The 20,186-nt window shown below is 42.7% G+C and overlaps 1 protein-coding gene across 2 annotated transcripts; it reads left to right on the top strand.

The window, feature by feature from the left end:
* The first annotated feature begins 6,701 nt into the window (after positions 1–6,701).
* LOC106582934 (cannabinoid receptor 2) lies at positions 6,702–19,881 on the top strand. Of its 2 annotated transcripts, none has more exons than XM_014166579.2 (3): positions 6,702–7,242; positions 14,135–14,252; positions 14,432–19,881. In XM_014166579.2, the coding sequence occupies exons 2-3, from the start codon at positions 14,168–14,170 to the stop codon at positions 15,529–15,531; spliced, it is 1,185 nt and encodes a 394-aa protein (XP_014022054.1). In that variant the 5' UTR covers positions 6,702–7,242; positions 14,135–14,167; the 3' UTR covers positions 15,532–19,881. The 2 variants fall into 2 exon arrangements, with proteins under 2 accessions (XP_014022054.1, XP_045560117.1); XM_045704161.1 differs by having other exon boundaries at positions 6,703–7,242; positions 14,138–14,252.
* The last annotated feature ends 305 nt before the right edge of the window (positions 19,882–20,186 follow it).

Here is a 20,186-nt window from a genome sequence, read left to right on the forward strand (position 1 = left end):
CAATAAGAAGTGGTAAAGCATCAAGAAAACCACCATTTAGATTCAAATCAAATAAAACAAATCGACATGTATTTGTCCTTCAAACCTGATCGTCAATAGCCGCTGCTTCGGCAAAAGCTAATACTGGGGTTCCAAATGAACAATTGACAAAATATGTCATGATATGTAGACCTACATTACTAAATAATTTGAGTAGCCTACACTAACCAGGTTTCCATCCAACATTTTTATGCTAAGCTGTTGGCTAGAGTGGACGTGCCATGACCAGAGTGGGCACATTCGCTATTTAATGCAAAATGTGTTGTGACAAAACCATCAGTAGAGTTGGAAATGCGATGGAACCCCGTTTAAATGTGTTTTATTCGGTACATGGGAATTGAACAGCAAAAGTAATGTGTGTGTGCACTACGTCATCACGCACAGCCTTTTATCAACAACAAGTCAATCTGATGGAAACAGAACTCGTGGGGAAATGCGCATATTGTTTATATGGAGGTTTTAAGAATATTCGCATGAAATTCTGTTGCCATTTGGACGGAAACCTAGTTTGTGAGAGAATCTGTCAGAGATCAATTCCTACTGAGATTACGATATGATTGGCTTCACAATGGTTCAGTATTATGTAATCCAACTCAATAGCAGCCATGACGATGTCTATTCCTGAATAACAGCATTTCTTAATATATTTATAGTGGCTTGTATTTTTATTTTATTACGATATAATATGGTTTCTCTCTTATTTGAAAAAAAAAGAAACAAAATTTAACCGGATTTCCTGTAGTAGTGGGTGGGTGGTGATTCATGTGAAAGGAAGAGAGCAGCAGCAACAGGCTTTTGCAAGACTGGGCAAATGACTGTCATCAGTTACCTGCTAACAATGGGCCCACTTATCAGTAATTTGTCAGATATTTGCTCAAGATGGTAAAAAAGTCCCCATAGCTTATTCCCTTTATATGTTTGTTGTTGTGTATTTAGGGTTCAGGATTATTGACCATAGATCATACAGTGAAATACCTTTTACTTGATTGTGTTACACAATTTTGCACTCTCAATAAACCCCACCCCTAACTGCGTCACTGTGGTGGCCCATATGTATTTATCATTTTTTTGTTTTGGGGCTCTATAGGCAGCCACTGTCAAGATGTAGGTATGTTATTAACAGTATTTTCTCACTCAGTATCTGTGTGTTCCATGTTGTCTCTGTTGCTTGATAAGATACTCAAATGACATGCCCCTAAACCTGACCTAATTTTACCATTGCAAATGTTACCTAACGTTAACTTGGTTGGGAACATAGAACAACAATAGTGCAAGTCCTAACATGTTACACTAGAAACCACAAAGCCCGGATTTATAAACCGTTTCCTGCCATCATACCACTAGGTGTCAATGTGCTGCATCCTCTCTGATAATATACTATCCATTTGTACACAGTGTCTGGTTCGTTTGGGGTAATTGCATTTGCCATTGTCATGGAGCTCTCTCCAAGCCGCCTGACAGTGGCGGTTTATTTCAGGACGCGTAAGGAGATCTGCCCTCATTTTACACAATTATAGGAGGATATCTTCTGTTTTCAGAGACGAGAGCAGCACCTCAGACCAGACCTCAAACAACAAACCTTTATGAGGACAATAAATGTGTCTCGCCTGTGTCTGATTTCAGCTTCCATGTTTTACATCAGAGCATGATTATAATCTGTGGTAATAGTACAGTGATAACAGTATACACTGAGTCTGTGACTTATTATAGAACATACTGTTCTAGATTTTGAAGGCTGGGTTTACGTGTTAAATATTTATAGCAGGTCCAAGTCTACGGGATAAAACAATTGTATAATGGTTACAAGGGATGAATTCCAACTGTGCTCGCCAACGTCTAACGCTCATCTGTGTCTCTCACTGTAAAATAGTGTTGTTGCAACATTTTGCCTGTCTATCAACTCGTATACCTTGAGTGAGTACCCCGTGTGTACTACACACCCCTGTGACAAGTCCTTGCAAGGGTTGGGCCTCCTCAGGCCAGAAGCTATGTATGGAATTTAGGTCATTGGGAGGCTCTTTTAGGTCACACAGGAGTATAGAGGAGGTACACGCATGATGTCACATAACCCAAGTTGTCAAACTCTCCTGACATGGGAACACAAGCTATCCCTCTCACACTCACCCTATTTTGGGCAAGAGGTTGGATGTGTTTGTGTAGAATTCATAATGACTACAAATATATTGTTTAGTGATACATACAAAGAGCTGAAAGGAAAACCAACAATTGCGTTTTACATTAGGTAATCTGTTGTAAGCAAATAACCAACTGTAACACAATGACTTTGACTTTGTTCCATTCATCTGAAAGGAAGGAATAGGACACGGTCAGACTACACTTTAAGTGAGGGTCATATCAGTGCCTTTTTTTCTCTCTTTAAGAGAGGCGATGAGAGAGTGGGAGGAAATTTTATCTTGAGACAGCACTCAGCATTATGGCCATAAAAGTATGAAACCTGGCCTGAAGCTATTTCTCATTGAATGTATAAGGAGAAGATACTTTTTGTATTTGGTTCTGGGTTCGGAGACTAATGTTATTTAACTTATTGTATAACATTTAAAATCATTCAATTAAATAACCATAAAAGGTATAGTAGGTGCCAAATGCTGAGCTTGTGCACCTGTTGAGACAATGCCAGAAATGAAAAAGTGGAGGAGCTTAGCTGCCTGCTTGTAATCAGATTTCCTCCCTCTGCCCAGCCAAATTGGTCAGGTCACTGACAGGGCAGTGAAGAGGAGGATAGTATACTGCCTTTACATCAGACATGGTTGACTCTGGTGAGTGGGTCAATGCCAGACCAGACCATCTTTTTCAGTCTAAATGCGTTCAATGTATTGTATAACATGTGTGTTGTAAAGCTAAAATAGTAAAACATGAATTATTTCAGATTGCCTATGGGCAAATTAGCTCTTAGAACCTGATTAGAATATATTAACATATTATTAATTTAATATGTCCTAAATGACAGTTTCTTAATTTTGATAGGCTAATAGAGTATTGTAATTTCCTTCCCTGTGGGATTTTTAAAATGGATTATTTCTAGGCAACAGTACGCAACAAACTTCTGCTCGCCTCAATCATGCCACTTCCCCTACAAACTTTTACCATTCTTGAGTTCCTCCAATTGTAGCTGTTACAGATAGTTAGTGTCGCCCCCTCTTGCTTAAAAAAAAACATTACATCCTGGTTGTCTCATCATGCGTGACCATAATTTAGATGATGTTGTCATAGTAAAAACTCAGTGTCACTGTGAAAAAAAATTCTGTATTGAGCAATATGTAGGAAATACAACTTTTGCACAACGAGGGCATCTTGACACAATCATGCCACAAGGGAAGAGCATAAAGAACAGATCATATTCAACTGGGGTTTCAAGCTCTCAGTTGTATAAAAAAAACAATGGTACCATTGGCTGCAGTAAAGGTCACAGTACTTTAGAATCAGTCAAAAGTCTATCATTATCAACCCCTGTGCAGTAAACATAATATTTCATTGCACTTAACAGGCAATTTCTGCATCACTATTGGCTGGTTTATGGCTAGCCAGAGGTCACAGTCTCTGTCTTTTCTGTTCTTTAACCTTGTTTCTTCACACATCCTGAAACACAGCTCACTCTCACAGTGAGTGCTCTGTCTCCTCCCTAGGCACCATTTTAACTCTTAATGCGCAAATCGGATTGACAAAAGGCAGAAAACATGAACATGTTAGTACTTCGGGGACTGCAAACGGTCTCGTTTACTGCATATTGGGGAAATGAATAAATGTATAAATATATTGGAGAAATGGAAAGGTGAGGTTGGAGAGATGGGGGGTAGCCAACCTCTTCATTCAGTATTGAGTATTGTATGTGTTAGGAGGACATTATTTAAGACATTACAGAGCGATGGCCCGCCCTGAAATAAATCTCTTATGACCTTTCCCGTGTGGCTCAGTTGGTAGAGCATGGTGTTTGCAACGCCAGGGTTGTGGGTTTGATTCCCACGGGGGACCAGTATGGAGAAAAAAAAATGTATGAAATGTATGCATTCACTACTGTAAGTCGCTCTGGATAAGAGCGTCTGCTAAATGACAAAAAAAAGTTACAAAAAAAAGTTAAATGTTAATCATGGCCTGTACGACTTTAGAACCTGTAGAATTTGTAAATGTAAACATGGATAGTAAAATGTAATGCTCAGCTCCTAAATGTTTAATCTATCTCAGGTGACATAAATGTATGGCTTCCCTTTCTTTCTTACTGCATCCTTCCCCAAGCAGTTTCAGTATATTTTCATCATAGACCAGTGTCTCACTCATTCACTGACTGTTTCTGGTGAGTGGAGATAGGTGGAACTCACTGGCAGAGGTCATCAGTTTGGTCCATCTTCCTCCTACACCACAGCAGAACTGACAGAAAAGAATCCACACCTGCCTTTATTCTTTTAGACTATGATGAGTCCTTTCCCAACAATACAGAGTTACCGCCCCTTTTTTAAAATTGACGCCTAAAATGACATACCCAAATCTAACTGCCTGTAGCTCAGGACCTGAAGCAAGGATATGCATATTCTTGATACCATTTGAAAGGAAACACTTTGAAGTTTGTGGAAATGTGAAATTAATGTAGGGGAATATAACACATTAGATCTGGTAAAAGATAATACAAAGAAAAAAAACGTTTTTTTTATCCATCATCTTTGAAATGCAAGAGAAAGGCCACAATGTATTATTCCAGTTTAGGCACAATTTATATTTTGGCCTCTAGGTGGCAGCAGTGTATGTGCAAAGTTTTAGACTGATCCAATGAACCATTGCATTTCTGTTCAAAATGTTGTATCAAGTCTGCCCAAATGTGACTAATTGGTTTATGAATGCATTTTCAAGTTCATAACTGTGCACTCTCCTCAACCAATAGCGTGGTATTTGTTCACTGTAATAGCTACTGTAAATTGGACAGTGCAGTTAGATTAACAAGAATGTATGCTTTCTGCTCATATCAGATATGTCCATGTCCTGGGAAATGTTCTTGTTACTTCCAACCTCATGCTAATCACATTAGCGCACTTTAGCTCAACCATCCCGGGATACCGATCATGTAGAGGTTAAAAAGTATGAAAAATTTGCAAAAAAATTAATAAAAAGGAAATAGTAACAAAATAACCATAACGAGGCTATATACAAGGAATACCGCTAATGAGTCAATGCGTAGGGGTATGAGGTAGTTGAGGTAATTGAGGTGTGCGACCGTACTCGGAAAATATTCAGCCCTCTTCACTTATTCTAAAATAAAAAAAATACAATTTCCTCATCAATCTACACACAATACCCTGCACTGACAAAGTGAAAATAGATTTTTAAAAATACCTTATTTACATAAGTATTCTGACCCTTTGCTATGAGACTTGAAATTAAGCTCAGGCGAATCCTGTTTCCATTGATCATCCTTGAGATTTTTCTCCAACTTGACTGGTGTCCACCTGTGATAAATTAAATTGATTGGACATGATTTGGAAAGACACACACCTGTCTATATAAGGTCCCACAGTTGACAGTGCATGTCAGATCAAAAACCAAGCCATGAGGTCGAAGAAATTGTGCATAGAGCGCCGAGACAGGATTGTGTCTAGGCACAGATCTGGGTAAGTGTACCAAAACATTTCTGCAGTATTGAAGGTCCCCAAGAACACAGTCGCCTCCATCATTCTTAAATGGAATAAGTTTGTAACAACCAAGACTCTTCCTAGAGCTGGCTACCTGGCCAAACTGATCAATCGGGGGAGAAGGGCTTTGGTCAGGTAGGTTTCTAAGAAACCAATGGTCACTCAGACAGAGCTTCAGAGTTCCTCTGTGGAGTTGTGAGAACCTTCCAGAAAGACAACCATCTCTCAGCACTCTGCCAACCAGGCCTTTATGGTAGAGCGGCCAGACGGAAGACACTTCTCAGTAAAGCCCGCATGGAGTTTGCCAAAAAGCACCTAAAGACTCTCAGACCATGAGAAACAAGATTCTCTGGTCTGATGAAACCAAGATTTAACTATTTGGCCTGAATGCCAAGCATCACGTCTGGAGGAAACCTGGCACCATCCCTGCAGTGAAACATGGTGGTGGCAGCATCATGCCATGGGGATGTTTTTCAGCATCAGGGACTGGGAGACTAGTCAGGATTGAGGAAAAGATGAATGGAGAAAAGTACAGAGGGATCCTTGACGAAAACCTGCTCAGGACCTCAGACTGGGGCGAAGATTCACCTTCTCCAAGCACACAGTCAAGATAACACAGGAGTGGCTTCGGGACAAGTCTCTGAATGTCCTTGAGTGACCCAGTCAGAACCCGGACTTGATCCCGATCAAACATCTCTGGAGAGACCTGAAAATAGCTGTGCAGCGACGCTCCCAATCCAATGAGTTTGAGATTATCTGCAGAGAAGAATGGGAGAAACTCCCCAAATACAGGTGTGCCAAGCTATTAGGGTCATACCCAAGAAGATTTGAGGCTCTAATCGCTGCCAAAGGTGCTTCAACAAAGTACTGAGTAAAGTGTCTGAATACTTTTGTAAATGTGATATTTCACTTTTTTTTTTTTTTTTAATACATTTGCAAAAAATGTCTAAGAACCTGTTTTTGCTTTGTCATAATGGAATATTGTGTGTAGATTGATGGGGAAAAAACGAATCCATTTTAGAATAAGGCTGTAACATAACAAAATGTGGAAAAAGTCAAGGGACGATGCTGTCGGATTTGGTACATCGTTGCATGTTTTAAAGTGACTATTTAGAACGTATGTCTGTGTAAGTTTTGTTGCCTTGTTGCAGTGTCACAACTCAGTTGGCACAGTATGTTTCAACATTTGTGCTGACACTTACGCCAATGTCTCCGTGGACCAGTGGAGGCTGGTGGGAGGAGCTATTGGAGGACGGCTGGTATGGAATAAACAGAACGGAGTCAAACATGTGGTTTCCATATGTTTGATATATTTGCTACCGTTCCATTGATTCCATTCCAGCCATTACAATGAACCCAAAAGGCAGAAAGCATGAACATGTTAGTACTTCAGGGACTGCAAACGGTCAGACATCAGTCTCTCTCGCTCTCTCTCCCTCACTCAGTCACCGACTGGTTCTGGGGAGTGGAGTTAGATGGAACTCAGTGGCTCTGTAGCCAAGGTCATCAGTTTGGTCTGTCTTCCTCCTACACCACAACAGAACTGACAGAAAAGCATCCACACAAGGTAAGCACCTGCCTTTATTCTTGTATTATTTTATACTACGATACAGTCCACCCCACAGGGCAAAAACACTGCCTAGTGGTTTCTTAGCATTATAGAGCAAATCATTATTTGCACAATATGTTTGAAGCTTGTTATGAGAGAAATGCTGAACGTGAGAGCATGATTGTTAGGTTCTGAAGCACAAAGCATGCTCTCCTTAGGATTTTGCATGTATATAGATGTTAGATGATGCTGTCTGATGTTCAGTCTGTGACCCAGATCAGTCTGTGACCCATGTGTTCCATTTTTTAATAGCATTTATGAATTGGTACCTCATTGCGTGTTTTAAAGTGACTGTTTAAAACGCAGTCTGTGAAAGTCTTCTTGCCTTGTTGCAGTGTCACAACTCAGTTGACACACTATGTTTCAACATATGTTAAAATGTCTCTGTGGTCATACTGTAAATCTAAAATATCCCCCATGAGTCCTTACTCAGTAATAGGTATTGTGTACTTTGCATTAATATATGTATGAGTGGTCCAAGTACCTTCGAGGAACAGAAAAGTAGCCTACTGTGAACTGTCAATCAAAAAATATTTCAGGTCCACACAGAGAGAGGAAGCCTGAGGTGGTGTAATAAGCATATACTCGGCTGTCATCTCCCTCAAGCAGATTTAGAAATATTGTCACTAAAGCCAATAAGGGTCTCTGTAAAAAGCAATTTACTTCCTATTTCTCCAGCCCCCATATTTCAAAATGTACTTTCATAAAGCAGATATTTGTGCTGAAAAAATAATGATGATCATTCAGAACCTCATAAAATGAAAACAAAATGTAAGAAAAAAGTGGGGCACTGGTGCAATGCCGTAAAAAAAAGTGACCTAGTGATCTGGTTATGAATGTCCTATTTCTATAGACACAGCAGGGCCGTAACTAGAGTTAGAGTTTTAGCGAGGTTATTTTTGAAAGTTGAAGCTCATTGACTGCATTTCTATACAATTTAAAAACTTTTAAAAGGCTATTTGGAGAACAGAAAAAAAATTAACCCAGCCATTATCACCTTGGCTGCTGTAGGTTCATTCACCTAAGTCGATATACAAAAAACACAAATCCAACATTTACTTAGAGCTAACTCTGCAAATAGCACTGCTGGGTGATTTAATGAGTCACAGTCAATCGATCAATGACATAGCTAAGAATATGATTAAGGTGATCATTTTTAATGTACAATCTGTAGAAACTATGAGAATAGAAAGGTTCATAACGGTTTGTGAAACAGCACAGTGTAAAATAATATATGGCAGCTAGAAATCAAAACTGGATGGTCTTCAGAGATAGATGGGAGGGTAGCTGAAAGCTGGGATGAAAAAAACCAAAAGATAATTAATGTAAAATATACTGTCTGTGAAATGTATGTAGTATGTATAAGCTGGAAGTGGAAGCATAAGTATTGTTGTCCATTAGTTTACTTCAAGTAGGGGAGGGGTGGTAGGGTTAGGGGGGAAACATTTATAAAGGGAAATATAAAACATATATTTAAAATAATATATACAGTGGAAGTCGGAACTTTACATACACTTAGGGTGGTGTCATTTAAACTATAGTTTTGGCAAGTCGGTTAGGTCATCTACTTTGTGCATGACACAAGTAATTTTCCCAACAATTTTTACAGACAGATTATTTCACTTATAATTCACTGTATCACAATTCCAGTGGGTCAGAAGTTTACATATACTAAGTAGACTGTGCCTTTAAACAGCTTGGAAAATTCCAGAAAATTATGTCATGGCTTTAGAAGCTTCTGATAGGCTAATTGGCATAATTTGAGTCAATTGGAGGTGTACCTGTGGATGCATTTCTCTGGAGCTCTGTCCGAGTGACCATTGGGTTCTTGGTCACCTCCCTAACCAAGGCCCTTCTATCCAGATTGTTCAGTTTGGCCGGCCGGCCAGCTCTAGGAAGAGTCTTGGTGGCCTCCATTATGTAAGAATAATGGAGGCCACTGTGTTCTTGGAGACCTTCAATGCTGCAGAAATGTTTTGGTACCCTTCCCCACATCTGTGCCTCGACACAATCTTGTCTCTGAGCTCTACGGACAATTATTTCAATCTCATGGATTGGTTTTTGCCCTGACATGCACTGTCAACTGTGGGACCTTATATAGACTGGTGTGTGACTTTCAAAATCATATCCAATCAATCATCCTGATTCCATTGATCATCCTTGAGATGTTTCTACAACTTGATTGTAGTCCACCTGTTAAATGTAATTAAATGTAATTGATTGAACAGGATTTGGAAAGGCACGCCTGTCTATATAAGGTCCCACAGTTGACAGTGCATTTCCCAAACAAAAACCAATCCATGTGGTCGAAGGAATTGTCCGTCGAACTCCGAGAGAGGGTTGTGTCAAGGCACAGATCGGGGGAAGGGTACAAAAACATTTCTGAAGCATTGAAGGTCCCCAAGAACACAGTGGCCTCCATCAGTTTGGAACCACCAAGACTCTTCCTAGAGCAGTCCTCCTGGCCAAACTGAGCAATCGGGGGAGAAGGGCCATAGTCAGGGAGGTGACCAAGAACCTGATGGTCACTTTGACAGAGCTCCAGAGTTCCTTTGTGGAGATGGGAGAACCTTTCAGAAAGACAACCATCTCTGCAGCGCTCCACCAATCTGGCCTTTATGATAGAGTGGCCAGACAGAAGCTACTCCTCAGTAAAAGACGCATGACAGCCCACTTGGAGTTCGCCAAAAGGCACCTAAAGGACTCTCCACCATGAGAAACAAGATTCTCTGGTCTAATGAAACCAAGATTGAACTCTTTGGCCTGAATGCCAAGCGTCATGTATGGAGGAAACCTGGCCCACATCCCTACGGTAAAGCATGGTGACAGTATCATGCTGTGGGGATGTTTTTCAGCGGCAGGGAATGGGAGATTAGTCATGATTGAGGGAAAGATGAACGGAGCAAAGTACAGAGATCCTTGATAAAAACCTGCTCCAGAGCGCTCAGGACCTCAGACTGGGGTGAAGATTCACCTTCCCACAAGTACAATGACCCAAATCACACAGCCAAGACAATGCAGGACTGGCTTCGGGACAAGTCTTTGAATGTCCTTGAGTGGCCCAGCAGAGCCCGGACTTGAACCTGATCGAACATCTCTGGAGAGACCTGAAAATAGCTGTGCAGCGACGCGCCCCATCCAACCTGACAGAGCTTGTGAGGATCTGCAGAGAAGAATGGGAGAAAATCCACAAATAGATGTGCCAAGCTAGTAGCTTCATACCCAAGAAGACTTGAGGCTGTAATCACTGCCAAAGGTGCTTCAACAAAGCACTGAGTAAAGGGTCTGAATACTTATGTAAATGTGATATTTCCATTTTTTATTATACATTTGCAAAAATGTCTTAACCTGTTTTTGCTTAGTCATTATGGGGTATTGCGTGTAGATTGATGAAGGAAAAAACAACAATTTCATCAATTTTAGAATAAGTCTGTAACGTAACAAAATATGGTTAAAGTCAAGGGGTCTGAATACTTTCTGAATTAACTGTATAGTTTATCTGGAAGCACGTATTTACCAGTTGCGCACTTATTCTCCAAGAGTCAGTTTTTGTTTGACACGACAGGAGTAGCGGGATGGTCAAGTTGAGACAAACAGCGTTTTCTTCTTCGTGTGGCTATCTGGCAGACTAGATGCTGTGTTGCATATTTCTGTCTTTCGCAGGTCAGAGTGCAGATTGGACACTTAAATGACACCATCTAACCCTGCACCTATACACTATCCCCATAACCCCCCCATGTTACCCTGCACCTATACACCATCCCCATAACCCCCCATCTATACACTATCCCCAACCCCCCCCATCTAACCCTGCACCTATACACTATCCCCAAAACCCACCATCTAACCCTGCACCTATACACTATCCCCCCAAACCCACCACCCCATTCTACTGCTTTCTCCCTAAACGATCGTACACCAGGACATTGGCCTGGGAGGATGGAACTCCTTCTCTGAAAACCTCCTGTAGATCTTCTGCTCTAAAATCTGCTGCTGCAACTACTAGATCTATCTTCATCAGCGCAGTGCAGTTGATCACCATGGCTATAAACGCAAGAAATCCAACCTTACTCATCCTCTCTGGATCCCTCTCTTCAGGCCTACTCACTGGCGGGCTCCCAGTCGAGTCACTCACCCTTGGGCTATCCTCTACTCTCTTCACTGCCGCAGCATAGGAAACTTTCTGCCCCACTGTAACTGGCAATCTCAACCTGTCGCTCTTACACAGGGCACTTTGGATCACCTGCTGCATGGACACCCCCACAGTTGTCACACAGTGCCTTCTCTATCCCAACTGTACACTTCCTCTGACTATGTCCTCCTAAACATTTCTCACATCGTGGGAACTCCCTTCTACAACATGTCCGAATTCTTGGCACCTAAATCACTGTAGCGGATTCATAACATAGGCCCTCACAGAATAGCAAATATAACTTAACCTCTGTGTCAAAGCTCAACAAGACAGACAAGGTATTCTCAGTCTGGTCATTTCCACCGGGTCTACGTCTCACCAAAAGGCAGGTGTCAAACACCAGGAATATTATTTTTCATTTGATCCACCTCTACAATCAGCGTTACCCCACTGATTACTCCTTTTAGCGGCGCCCTGCTCCAGAGAGCAGAGCACTACACAGGTTGCGCCCGCTTCCTCTGGGCAGAGGATGCACAAAAGATTCCACTTCTCCAAACTTTCACAGATCTAACCATTACCAGTTTGTCCTTTACCCAGCTTGACACAACAGCCAAAAAGCAGGAATCCACTTTTTCAAAAATGTCACTCCTACCGGATCAAAATCATCTCCGGCAGGATTCACAGAGCAAACGCTGGAAGTCTCTACCACACCTGTCGCCGCAGGTAGGCCCACTTCATCCTGGTCTGGCTCAACTTCAGAGCGCCGACTGACTTCATTTCGAGATCCTAAAAGGTTCTCAAGGGAGCATCTAGGTTTGTATTCAGGAGACGAAGGTGTGTACACAGGAGACGAATGATCTATTCTGCACTTCTGCATTGAGGAGTAGAGGGATGTGCAGTGAGTTTGCACAATGTCAGCAGCATCTCTAGACTAGTTTTCAATTGAGCCGACTGCGAGCTGGGGTAGTTGGTTTCACTTCAGGGAGGCAAATCCAAGGGGGCGAAGGCGAACATGATTCCACTTGTGCCCATAGAGGCAAGCGCGATTAGAACTCAGTCAGATCAAGAATATAAGCATTCTGAGCTTTGATCAACGCTGAGAGCAATATTTCGATTTTGACCTGTAAAATCACTAGGAAATCAGATCAGTTATTTTCATTTTGGAAATATGTTCCTAAGTATTCCCACGCATATATAGAGTGACATACACCTTCCTAATATTGAGTTGCACCCACTTTTGCCCTCAGAACAGCCTCAATTCGTCAGGGCATGGACTCGATGTCAAAAGCGTTCCACAGCGATGCTGGCCAAATGTGTCCCACAGTTGTGTCAAGTTGGCTGGATGTCCTTTGGGGGACCATTCTTGATACACACGGGAAACTTGAGCTTGAAAAACCCAGCAGCGTTGCAGTTCTTGACACACAAACCGGTGCGCCTGGCACCTACTACCATACTCAGTTCAAAGGCACTTAGAAATGTTGTTTTGCCCACTCACCCTCTGAATGGCACTCAGTCTAAGTCATGGAAAGAGCAGGGGTTCCTAATGTTTTGTACACTCAGTGTATGTGATCATATCCCAACGTAATCAAGGTTTGAAATTATTAGATTTTTGTCAAATACTGTATCTATTTGGGCTACTTGAGGTCAATTTGCAGTGTACAAATTATTTATAATTATGTTTCGGAACCCCCGACCATCCGCTCAAGAAGAAAATCGGCCCACGGCTTAATGTAATTGGGGACCCTTGCTATAGTGCATAGAGGATGAGGATATGCTTTCCAAGCTCAGTCTGACTGTACTAGACCTTAATGACCGTGGCCTGGTGAGGCCCAACTCAACACTGTCTTTCTAACCTAATGTACTTCCATCAACAGCTGGAAATGATGACCAGAGGCCATCTGCACGGCTCTTTCCACCAAGCCCACTCATGTGGCTTACTATGACTCACATCATTGTCTCCTTTAATGATTAAAATGTATATATTTTTTTTATCTCAGGAAGTCACCACCCAATTCATTCACTTCAAGTGAGAGCCTCAAGGTCAAAGTGACAGATATCTAGAGGTAGCTTTATGTCTATTGATAATGCGCTTGTTTTTTTACCGTGCCTCTTGAGGTGGGGTAGAAGGGATGGATTTTTCTCTGCTGTAAATAGACGAGTATTGTTTTGAGGTGATCAAACAGGTCCCAGTGTTTAAATGGTTATGTTTCCACAGAATGTCTGAAGCATGTTTATGGTGGATTTAATTTTCTTCTAATAGGAACATATTTGACCACACAGACCTGTTTCATCACCTCAAAACAATACTCTGTCAATTTACAGCAGAGAAAAATATCAACGATAATTAAAAAATAGGACAATAATTGGTTTTGAATTAAACACATTCACAAGCCATTTATTAGCACATTTTCTCCATAAAGAGACCCTGAAAGGATTCAGGAAGGTGGCAATTAGGAGGCAACTTCTTCTCACAACGCATTGGAGGAAAGGGTCAGAGGTTCCTCCCCTTGGACCGTCTCCTCCAATGCGTTTTGAGAAGGAAGCGAGGAACGGGAATGCAAAAAGGAAGTACAATTTAAGAGGCACCATTCAGGAAGTTTTGTGTAAGTAATCAGAGATAATGTCTCCATCCAGTGGTCATATTTGGTACTGTCTAACTTGTAACCCATCTGAATTTCTATGAGAACAATGTTCATACATTTCCCCTCCACCTCTAAGTAGATTTCAGAGCTAACCCCTGACCTATAAGAGATGGATGGATGGGACAAGCCTGTAGGGTCCTCTGTAGGGGCCATGATGTCCGAAGACAATGGCAGCACCCCCACATCACCTCTGGGTATGTATATTAGAATATTGTCATCATATTTTAAATAGAATAACTTATAATACAATAACTGCGTCTCTTTAAATATTAAAAATAAATATTATGATGATGATTGGTAATGTGAGTTCACATTGGCTGCCATACAACATAAGCCAAACACTGATGTCTGAATTGTATTCCTGTGTCAACAGTCAACCAGTCCTGTGCGGGCCTGAAGTGCTATATGGTTCTGTTTGAGGCAGAGAAGACAGCCATCGGCTCCATCTGTTTCTTGGCCGGACCCTTCACTTTCCTGGAGAATGCGTTGGTCCTGGGTGTGATCGCCGCCACCGCCGCCTTGCGCCAGCGTCCCTCCTACCTTTTCATTAGCAGTCTGGCCCTGGCCGACATCTTTGCCAGCTGCTTCTTCACCACCAGCTTCCTGGACTTCCACCTGTTCCACCGCCTTGACGGCCCCAACGCCTACCTCTTCAAGCTGGGCGGAGTGACGATGGCTTTCACCAGCTCGGTGGGTAGTCTTCTGTTGACTGCTCTGGACCGCTATCTGTGTATACATCAGGCGTCGAGTTATAAAGTGGTGTTGACGCGCCGCAGGGCCCTGTTGGCTCTCCTTGCCTTGTGGAGCGCCACCATCCTCATCTCTTTCCTCCCTCTGATGGGCTGGAGGTGCCCCACAGGGCTCAGCCAGCCCTGCTCGCGCCTCTTCCCATACATCGACCACCGCTACCTGGCCTGCTGGGTCAGCTTCATCCTGGTGCTGCTGTCACTCATCCTGGGCGCCTACGCCCTGATCCTGTGGAGGGCCAATCGGCATGAGGCATCCATGACGGGCCTCCAGGGGGCGCCTACCCGTGGTCAGGCCCGCATGCGGCTGGACATCCGGTTGGCACGTACCCTGGGCCTGATTCTGCTCATCATGGTGGGCTGTTGGCTGCCGACCCTCTCCTTCATGCTGGCAGACGTCTCGGTGCAGCTCACACACTTTCAGCAGAGGGCCTTTGCTTTCTGCAGCACCATGTGCCTGGTCAACTCAGCCGTCAACCCACTACTGTATGCCCTGCGCTGCCGGGAGCTGAGGGTGGCACTGATGCGGCTGTTGGGGTGCCTGAGTGAGGGGCAGGGGTGCTGCCAGAGGCACGTAGGGGGAGACACGACCCTTACCCTTCCCTTAGGCGAGAGCAACAGCTGTAGCGCGCACTCCGAGAGTGAGGCGCCCAGACTCGTTAGCTGCCGACCGAACACAGTCTCAGAAATGGTTGGCAAGCAGCAGCTGGACATGACTGGAAAATGAGAAGGGTTGAGAGGCTTACTGTATATCAGGGTTATAGCAGTGTTGTGAACTTGTGTTTCTTCTGTTGTGTTCGTAGCGATAAGGAGGTAATGTCTCTAAAATGAACTGTGATAACAGGGACTAAAACAAAGATATCGACCATGTTACCATAAATTGTGTTGACCCACCTACAAGCCAAGTCACTCAGAGATAATATTATTCTATTATTTGTCCAAGGGACATAAATTAACACCTTTGGGAAGACAACAGCATTGTTGGTGTTGGTAGTGTAAATGTAGATAGCTATGTGTATCCTATGCTTGTTTTCGCTTGAGTGTTTGTCCTTTAGCCTCCAGGAGAGGATCCTGACGGGTTCCCATCTGCACATAAATACCTGTCCTGAATAGAGGCCCTGTGGATTGTAAACAATGTCCTCCACATGTGACTGCAAGCAGTGTCGAGATCAGAGGTGTAGGAAAGGCTGAGCCTGGGTGGGTCCAAACAGGAAATAAATAAGAAGTCCACTCAGATTTTGTATTATTTATTTAAATATTTTTTTTCATGCTCTTTACTCGTCAGTGTTCCAAATGGAACATAGTGTTTGCATATTTAGGTAAAAAGACAATCAGAATTCATAGCAAGCAGTACACTGGGTTAGTCAGATTTGATTAAATATAATGGAACAGATGACATGGAATGACATCACATGCCAAAAAGAACTAACTGAAAGCCACACCCCCAATGTGCAACGAAATGACTGCATTGAGGCATATGTCACTGTGCTTTTATGGCTATTATGCACCATGCCACTACCTTTCATTTGTCCATTTAGCAAACAAGACAGCTCATAATCCAGTGCCTTTATCACAGTCAACACACCTACATTTTAGCTTTAAAAATTCTACATTTTCTCTCAGCTTCATGGCAAAATGTGTATTATAGCACGATATGAGCTAAAAAAATGCACACTTTCCTCTCTATCCTATGGCAAAGTGTGTAGAATTGCAGGAAATTTGCTTTAAAACAGCAACATGCCAAAATGTGTAGAATAGCATGAGATTAGCTATAAACTGCACATTTGTCTCTGTTCCATGGCAAAATGTGTAAAATAAAATTGGGGGCCCAGACAAATTTCTGCAGGCCCACCCAACACGCCACTGGTCGAGATAAGTGGGGCACAGGTCAGAAAGATAGTCACACAACACAGAGACTAGAACACTTTTTTTTCTATAGAACACTACAAATGGCAACTATAGTTTACAAGTCATTTTAGTAGATCGATCACAAAACAATCAAACACAAAGGTAGATGTTTTGTCTTGTAGATAGTCTAAGTAAAATCAAATCAAAAAAACATTTTATTTGTCACATGCTTCTTAAACAACAGGTGTAGACTAACAGTGAAATGCTTACTTACGGGTCCTTTAACAACAATGCAGTTTATTTTTTATTTTTTATTTTATTTATACGAGAAATAAATACACAGTGAATAACAATAACGAGTTTCAATGTGCATGGGTACTAGTCTAAGCCACTTAAAGTAATGCCTGGGTAGACATTTATTTTCATATCCCTTAATTAGTCCATCGATTTCTTCTCTTCAGCTCCCAGTCTCCTGTTAAAGTGACAAACTGCACTGCTGCTAAGACAATTGTGTTTACCATGCAGCCTTTGAAACAAAGTGTGTTTATAGTCCCACCTCCCTCAAGAGGACAATCCTTCTGAACACAGATGACAGCCTGGAGACAGGGAGACTGCCATTTCAGGTCAGAGAACAGTGGGGGGGAAAAGGACAGACAGCATGGTTTATGTGAGGGGGTGAGATGGCAGAGACTAGATGGAGAGAGATACTGAGTCATTTCTGGGAAACAATTAAGTACCTTACTGTGATTATTTTTGATAATTTTAATTGAAAACAAACAAAAATAGGTTCTTAGCTAAGAGAAATTTCTCAAGCAAGACTTTTGCTACGACTGTCTGGGAGTGGTCTGAGTGGGGATGGGAAAACTGAAAACTAGCTCTTTTTGGCAGAGAGGTTTCGAACACTCTTTCTTATAGATGGGTTGTCTGACAATGTCACAAATTATGCGCAGCCATTGATGTGGCCGGAACGACTGGGTGATCTCGCTTTCCGTAGCAGAAACGACTGGGTGATCTCGCTCTCCATAGCAGAAACGACTGGGTGAACTCGCACTCCGTAGGCCGCTGGGCCAGGATGTGTACTTAGTGCATGTGCTGACCAGCTGGCAAGTGTCTTTACTGACATCTCTGACCCAGTCTGTAATACCAGCTTGTTTCAAGCAGACCACAATAGTCCTCTTGCCCAAGAACACCAAGGTAACCTACCTAAATGACTATTGCCCACGTAGCACTCACAGCTATAGCCATGAAATACGTTGAAAGGCTGGTTTGACTCACATCAAAACCATCATCCCAGACACCTCCAATTCACATACCGCCCCAACAGATCCACAGATGACGCAATCTCTATTGCATTCCACACAACCCTCACCCACCTGGACAAAAGTAATACCTATGTAAGAATGCTGTTCATTGATTACAGCTCAGCATTCAACACCATAGTCCCCTCCAAGCTCATCATCAAGCTCTGGACCTTGGGACGGAACATCGACCCCTGCTACTGGATCCTGGACTTCCTGACGGGCTGCCCTCAGGCAGTGAGGGTAGGCAACAACACATCTGCAACACTGACCATCAACACGGGGGTCCCTCAAGGGTGTGTGCTTAGTCCCCTCCTGTACTCCCTGTTCACACACAACTGTGTGGTCCCACATGACTCCAACACCATCATCAAGTTTGCTGACGAAACGACGGTGGTAGGACTAATCAACAACGACGATGAGGCAGCCTTCAGTGAGAAGGTCAGAGACCTGGCAGTGTGGTGCCAGGACAACAACATCTACCTCAACGTCAGCAAGACAAAGGAGCTCATCGTAGACTACAGGAAACAGAGGAGCAAGCACGCACCCATCCACATCGATGGGGCTGTAGTGGAGTGGGTCGAGAACGGTCAAGTTCCTCTGTGTTTACATCACTAAGGAATTAACATGGTCTAAACACACCCACACCGTTGTGAAGAAGGAACAACAGCGCCTCTCCCCCCTCAGGAGGCTGAAAAGATTTGGCATGGGCTCTCAGATCCTCAAAAAGTTCTACAGCAGCACCATTGATAGCATCTTGACTAGCTGCATCACCGCTTGGCACGGCAACTGCAAGGCACCGGACCGCAAGGCGCTACAGAGGGTGGTGAGTACGGCCCAGTACATCACTAGGGGCAAGCTCCCTGCCCTTCAGGACCTCTACACCAGGCGGAGTCAGAGGAAAGCTAAAAAAAATTGTCAGACTCCAGCCATCCTATCCATAGACTTTTCTCTGCTACTGCATAGCAAGTGTCACCAGTGCACCAAGACTGGAACCAACAGGACCCTGAACATAAGACTGCTAAATAGCTAATCAAAAGGCTACCCAGACTACCTGAATTTACCCTTTTTGAACTAACTATCTTGCACTGACACACACTGGACATTACATATACTTACACTGGCACCCCAACACACACTCTAAATATGCCCACACACATAACATGCATACTGATGCCACACTCACCACATACGCTGCTGCTACTGCTTCACATACGCTGCTGCTACAGCTCAGCCTATTATCTATCCTGTTGCCTAGTCACTTTACCCTTACCTATGTGTACATAGCTACCTCAATTTCCTGGTACCCCTGCACATCGACTCGGTACTGGTACTCCCGGTATATAGTCATGTTATTTGTACTTGCTATTCACTGTGTATTCATACCTTGTGTCACTATTTCTAGTAAAAAAAAAATATCTTTAACGGGGGCGACAGGTAGCCTAGTGGTTAGAGCATTGGGCCAGTAACCGAAAGGTTGCTAGAACGAAATCCCTGAGCTGACAAGGTACAAATCTGTCGTTCTGCGCCTGAACAAGGCAGTTAACCCACTCTTCTTAGGCCATCATTGTAATCAAAAAATTAACTGCATTGTTGGAAAAAGACCCTTACGTAAGCATTTCACTGTTAGTCTAAACCTGTTGTTTACAAAGCATGTGACAAAGAACCTTTGATTTGAAGCAGTGTTTTGTTATGATTATGAACGGTCCGATAGCTAGCAACAATGACAAGAAGCCGACGTGGGGAATCATAGGTGGCTCATTTCAGCTAGTTGTGTCTTGTTTTGAGGTGTTTTAACTTATTTCATGTCAATGTTAATATGGCTCAAATTCACCAGCTAGCTAACCAACAACTGTAACAATGTATTTTGAGAGACAATAAGTGCTCATTGTGAAAATGTATTTGTTTTCAATAAACATTTGGTGACGAAATAAAGTTTACCCTGTCTGTTTTGCCCCATAGTTGCACATGTGTCGGTTTTGTTGCTAAACAACCAACCCATTTAATGATCTATTAACTCATTTACTGCCTGGTGATGTCACCATGCAGGCAGGCCAAAACTGTATTTTCAAACAGCTCTTACACTAAAAGGGCATTATCATCATTTTAACAATTCCAACCTCAGTGTGGAAATATATATATATATATATAATAACCAGGGAAATCAAGTTTTTGACTGCACTGGGCCTTTAAGGCAAGGTGGCAGACAAGATGACCACAGATAATAAATCCATGT

This window comes from Salmo salar, chromosome ssa02 (genome assembly GCF_905237065.1).
Source record: "Salmo salar chromosome ssa02, Ssal_v3.1, whole genome shotgun sequence".
Taxonomy (NCBI): Eukaryota; Metazoa; Chordata; class Actinopteri; order Salmoniformes; family Salmonidae; genus Salmo; species Salmo salar.

Coding starts and splice junctions, on each gene's coding strand:
- LOC106582934 (XM_014166579.2), top strand. CDS start 14,168: ATGGATGGATGGGACAAGCCTGTAGGGTCCTCTGTAGGGGCCATGATG. Junction 14,253..14,431: donor CACCCCCACATCACCTCTGG/GTATGTATATTA, acceptor CTGTGTCAACAG/TCAACCAGTCCTGTGCGGGC.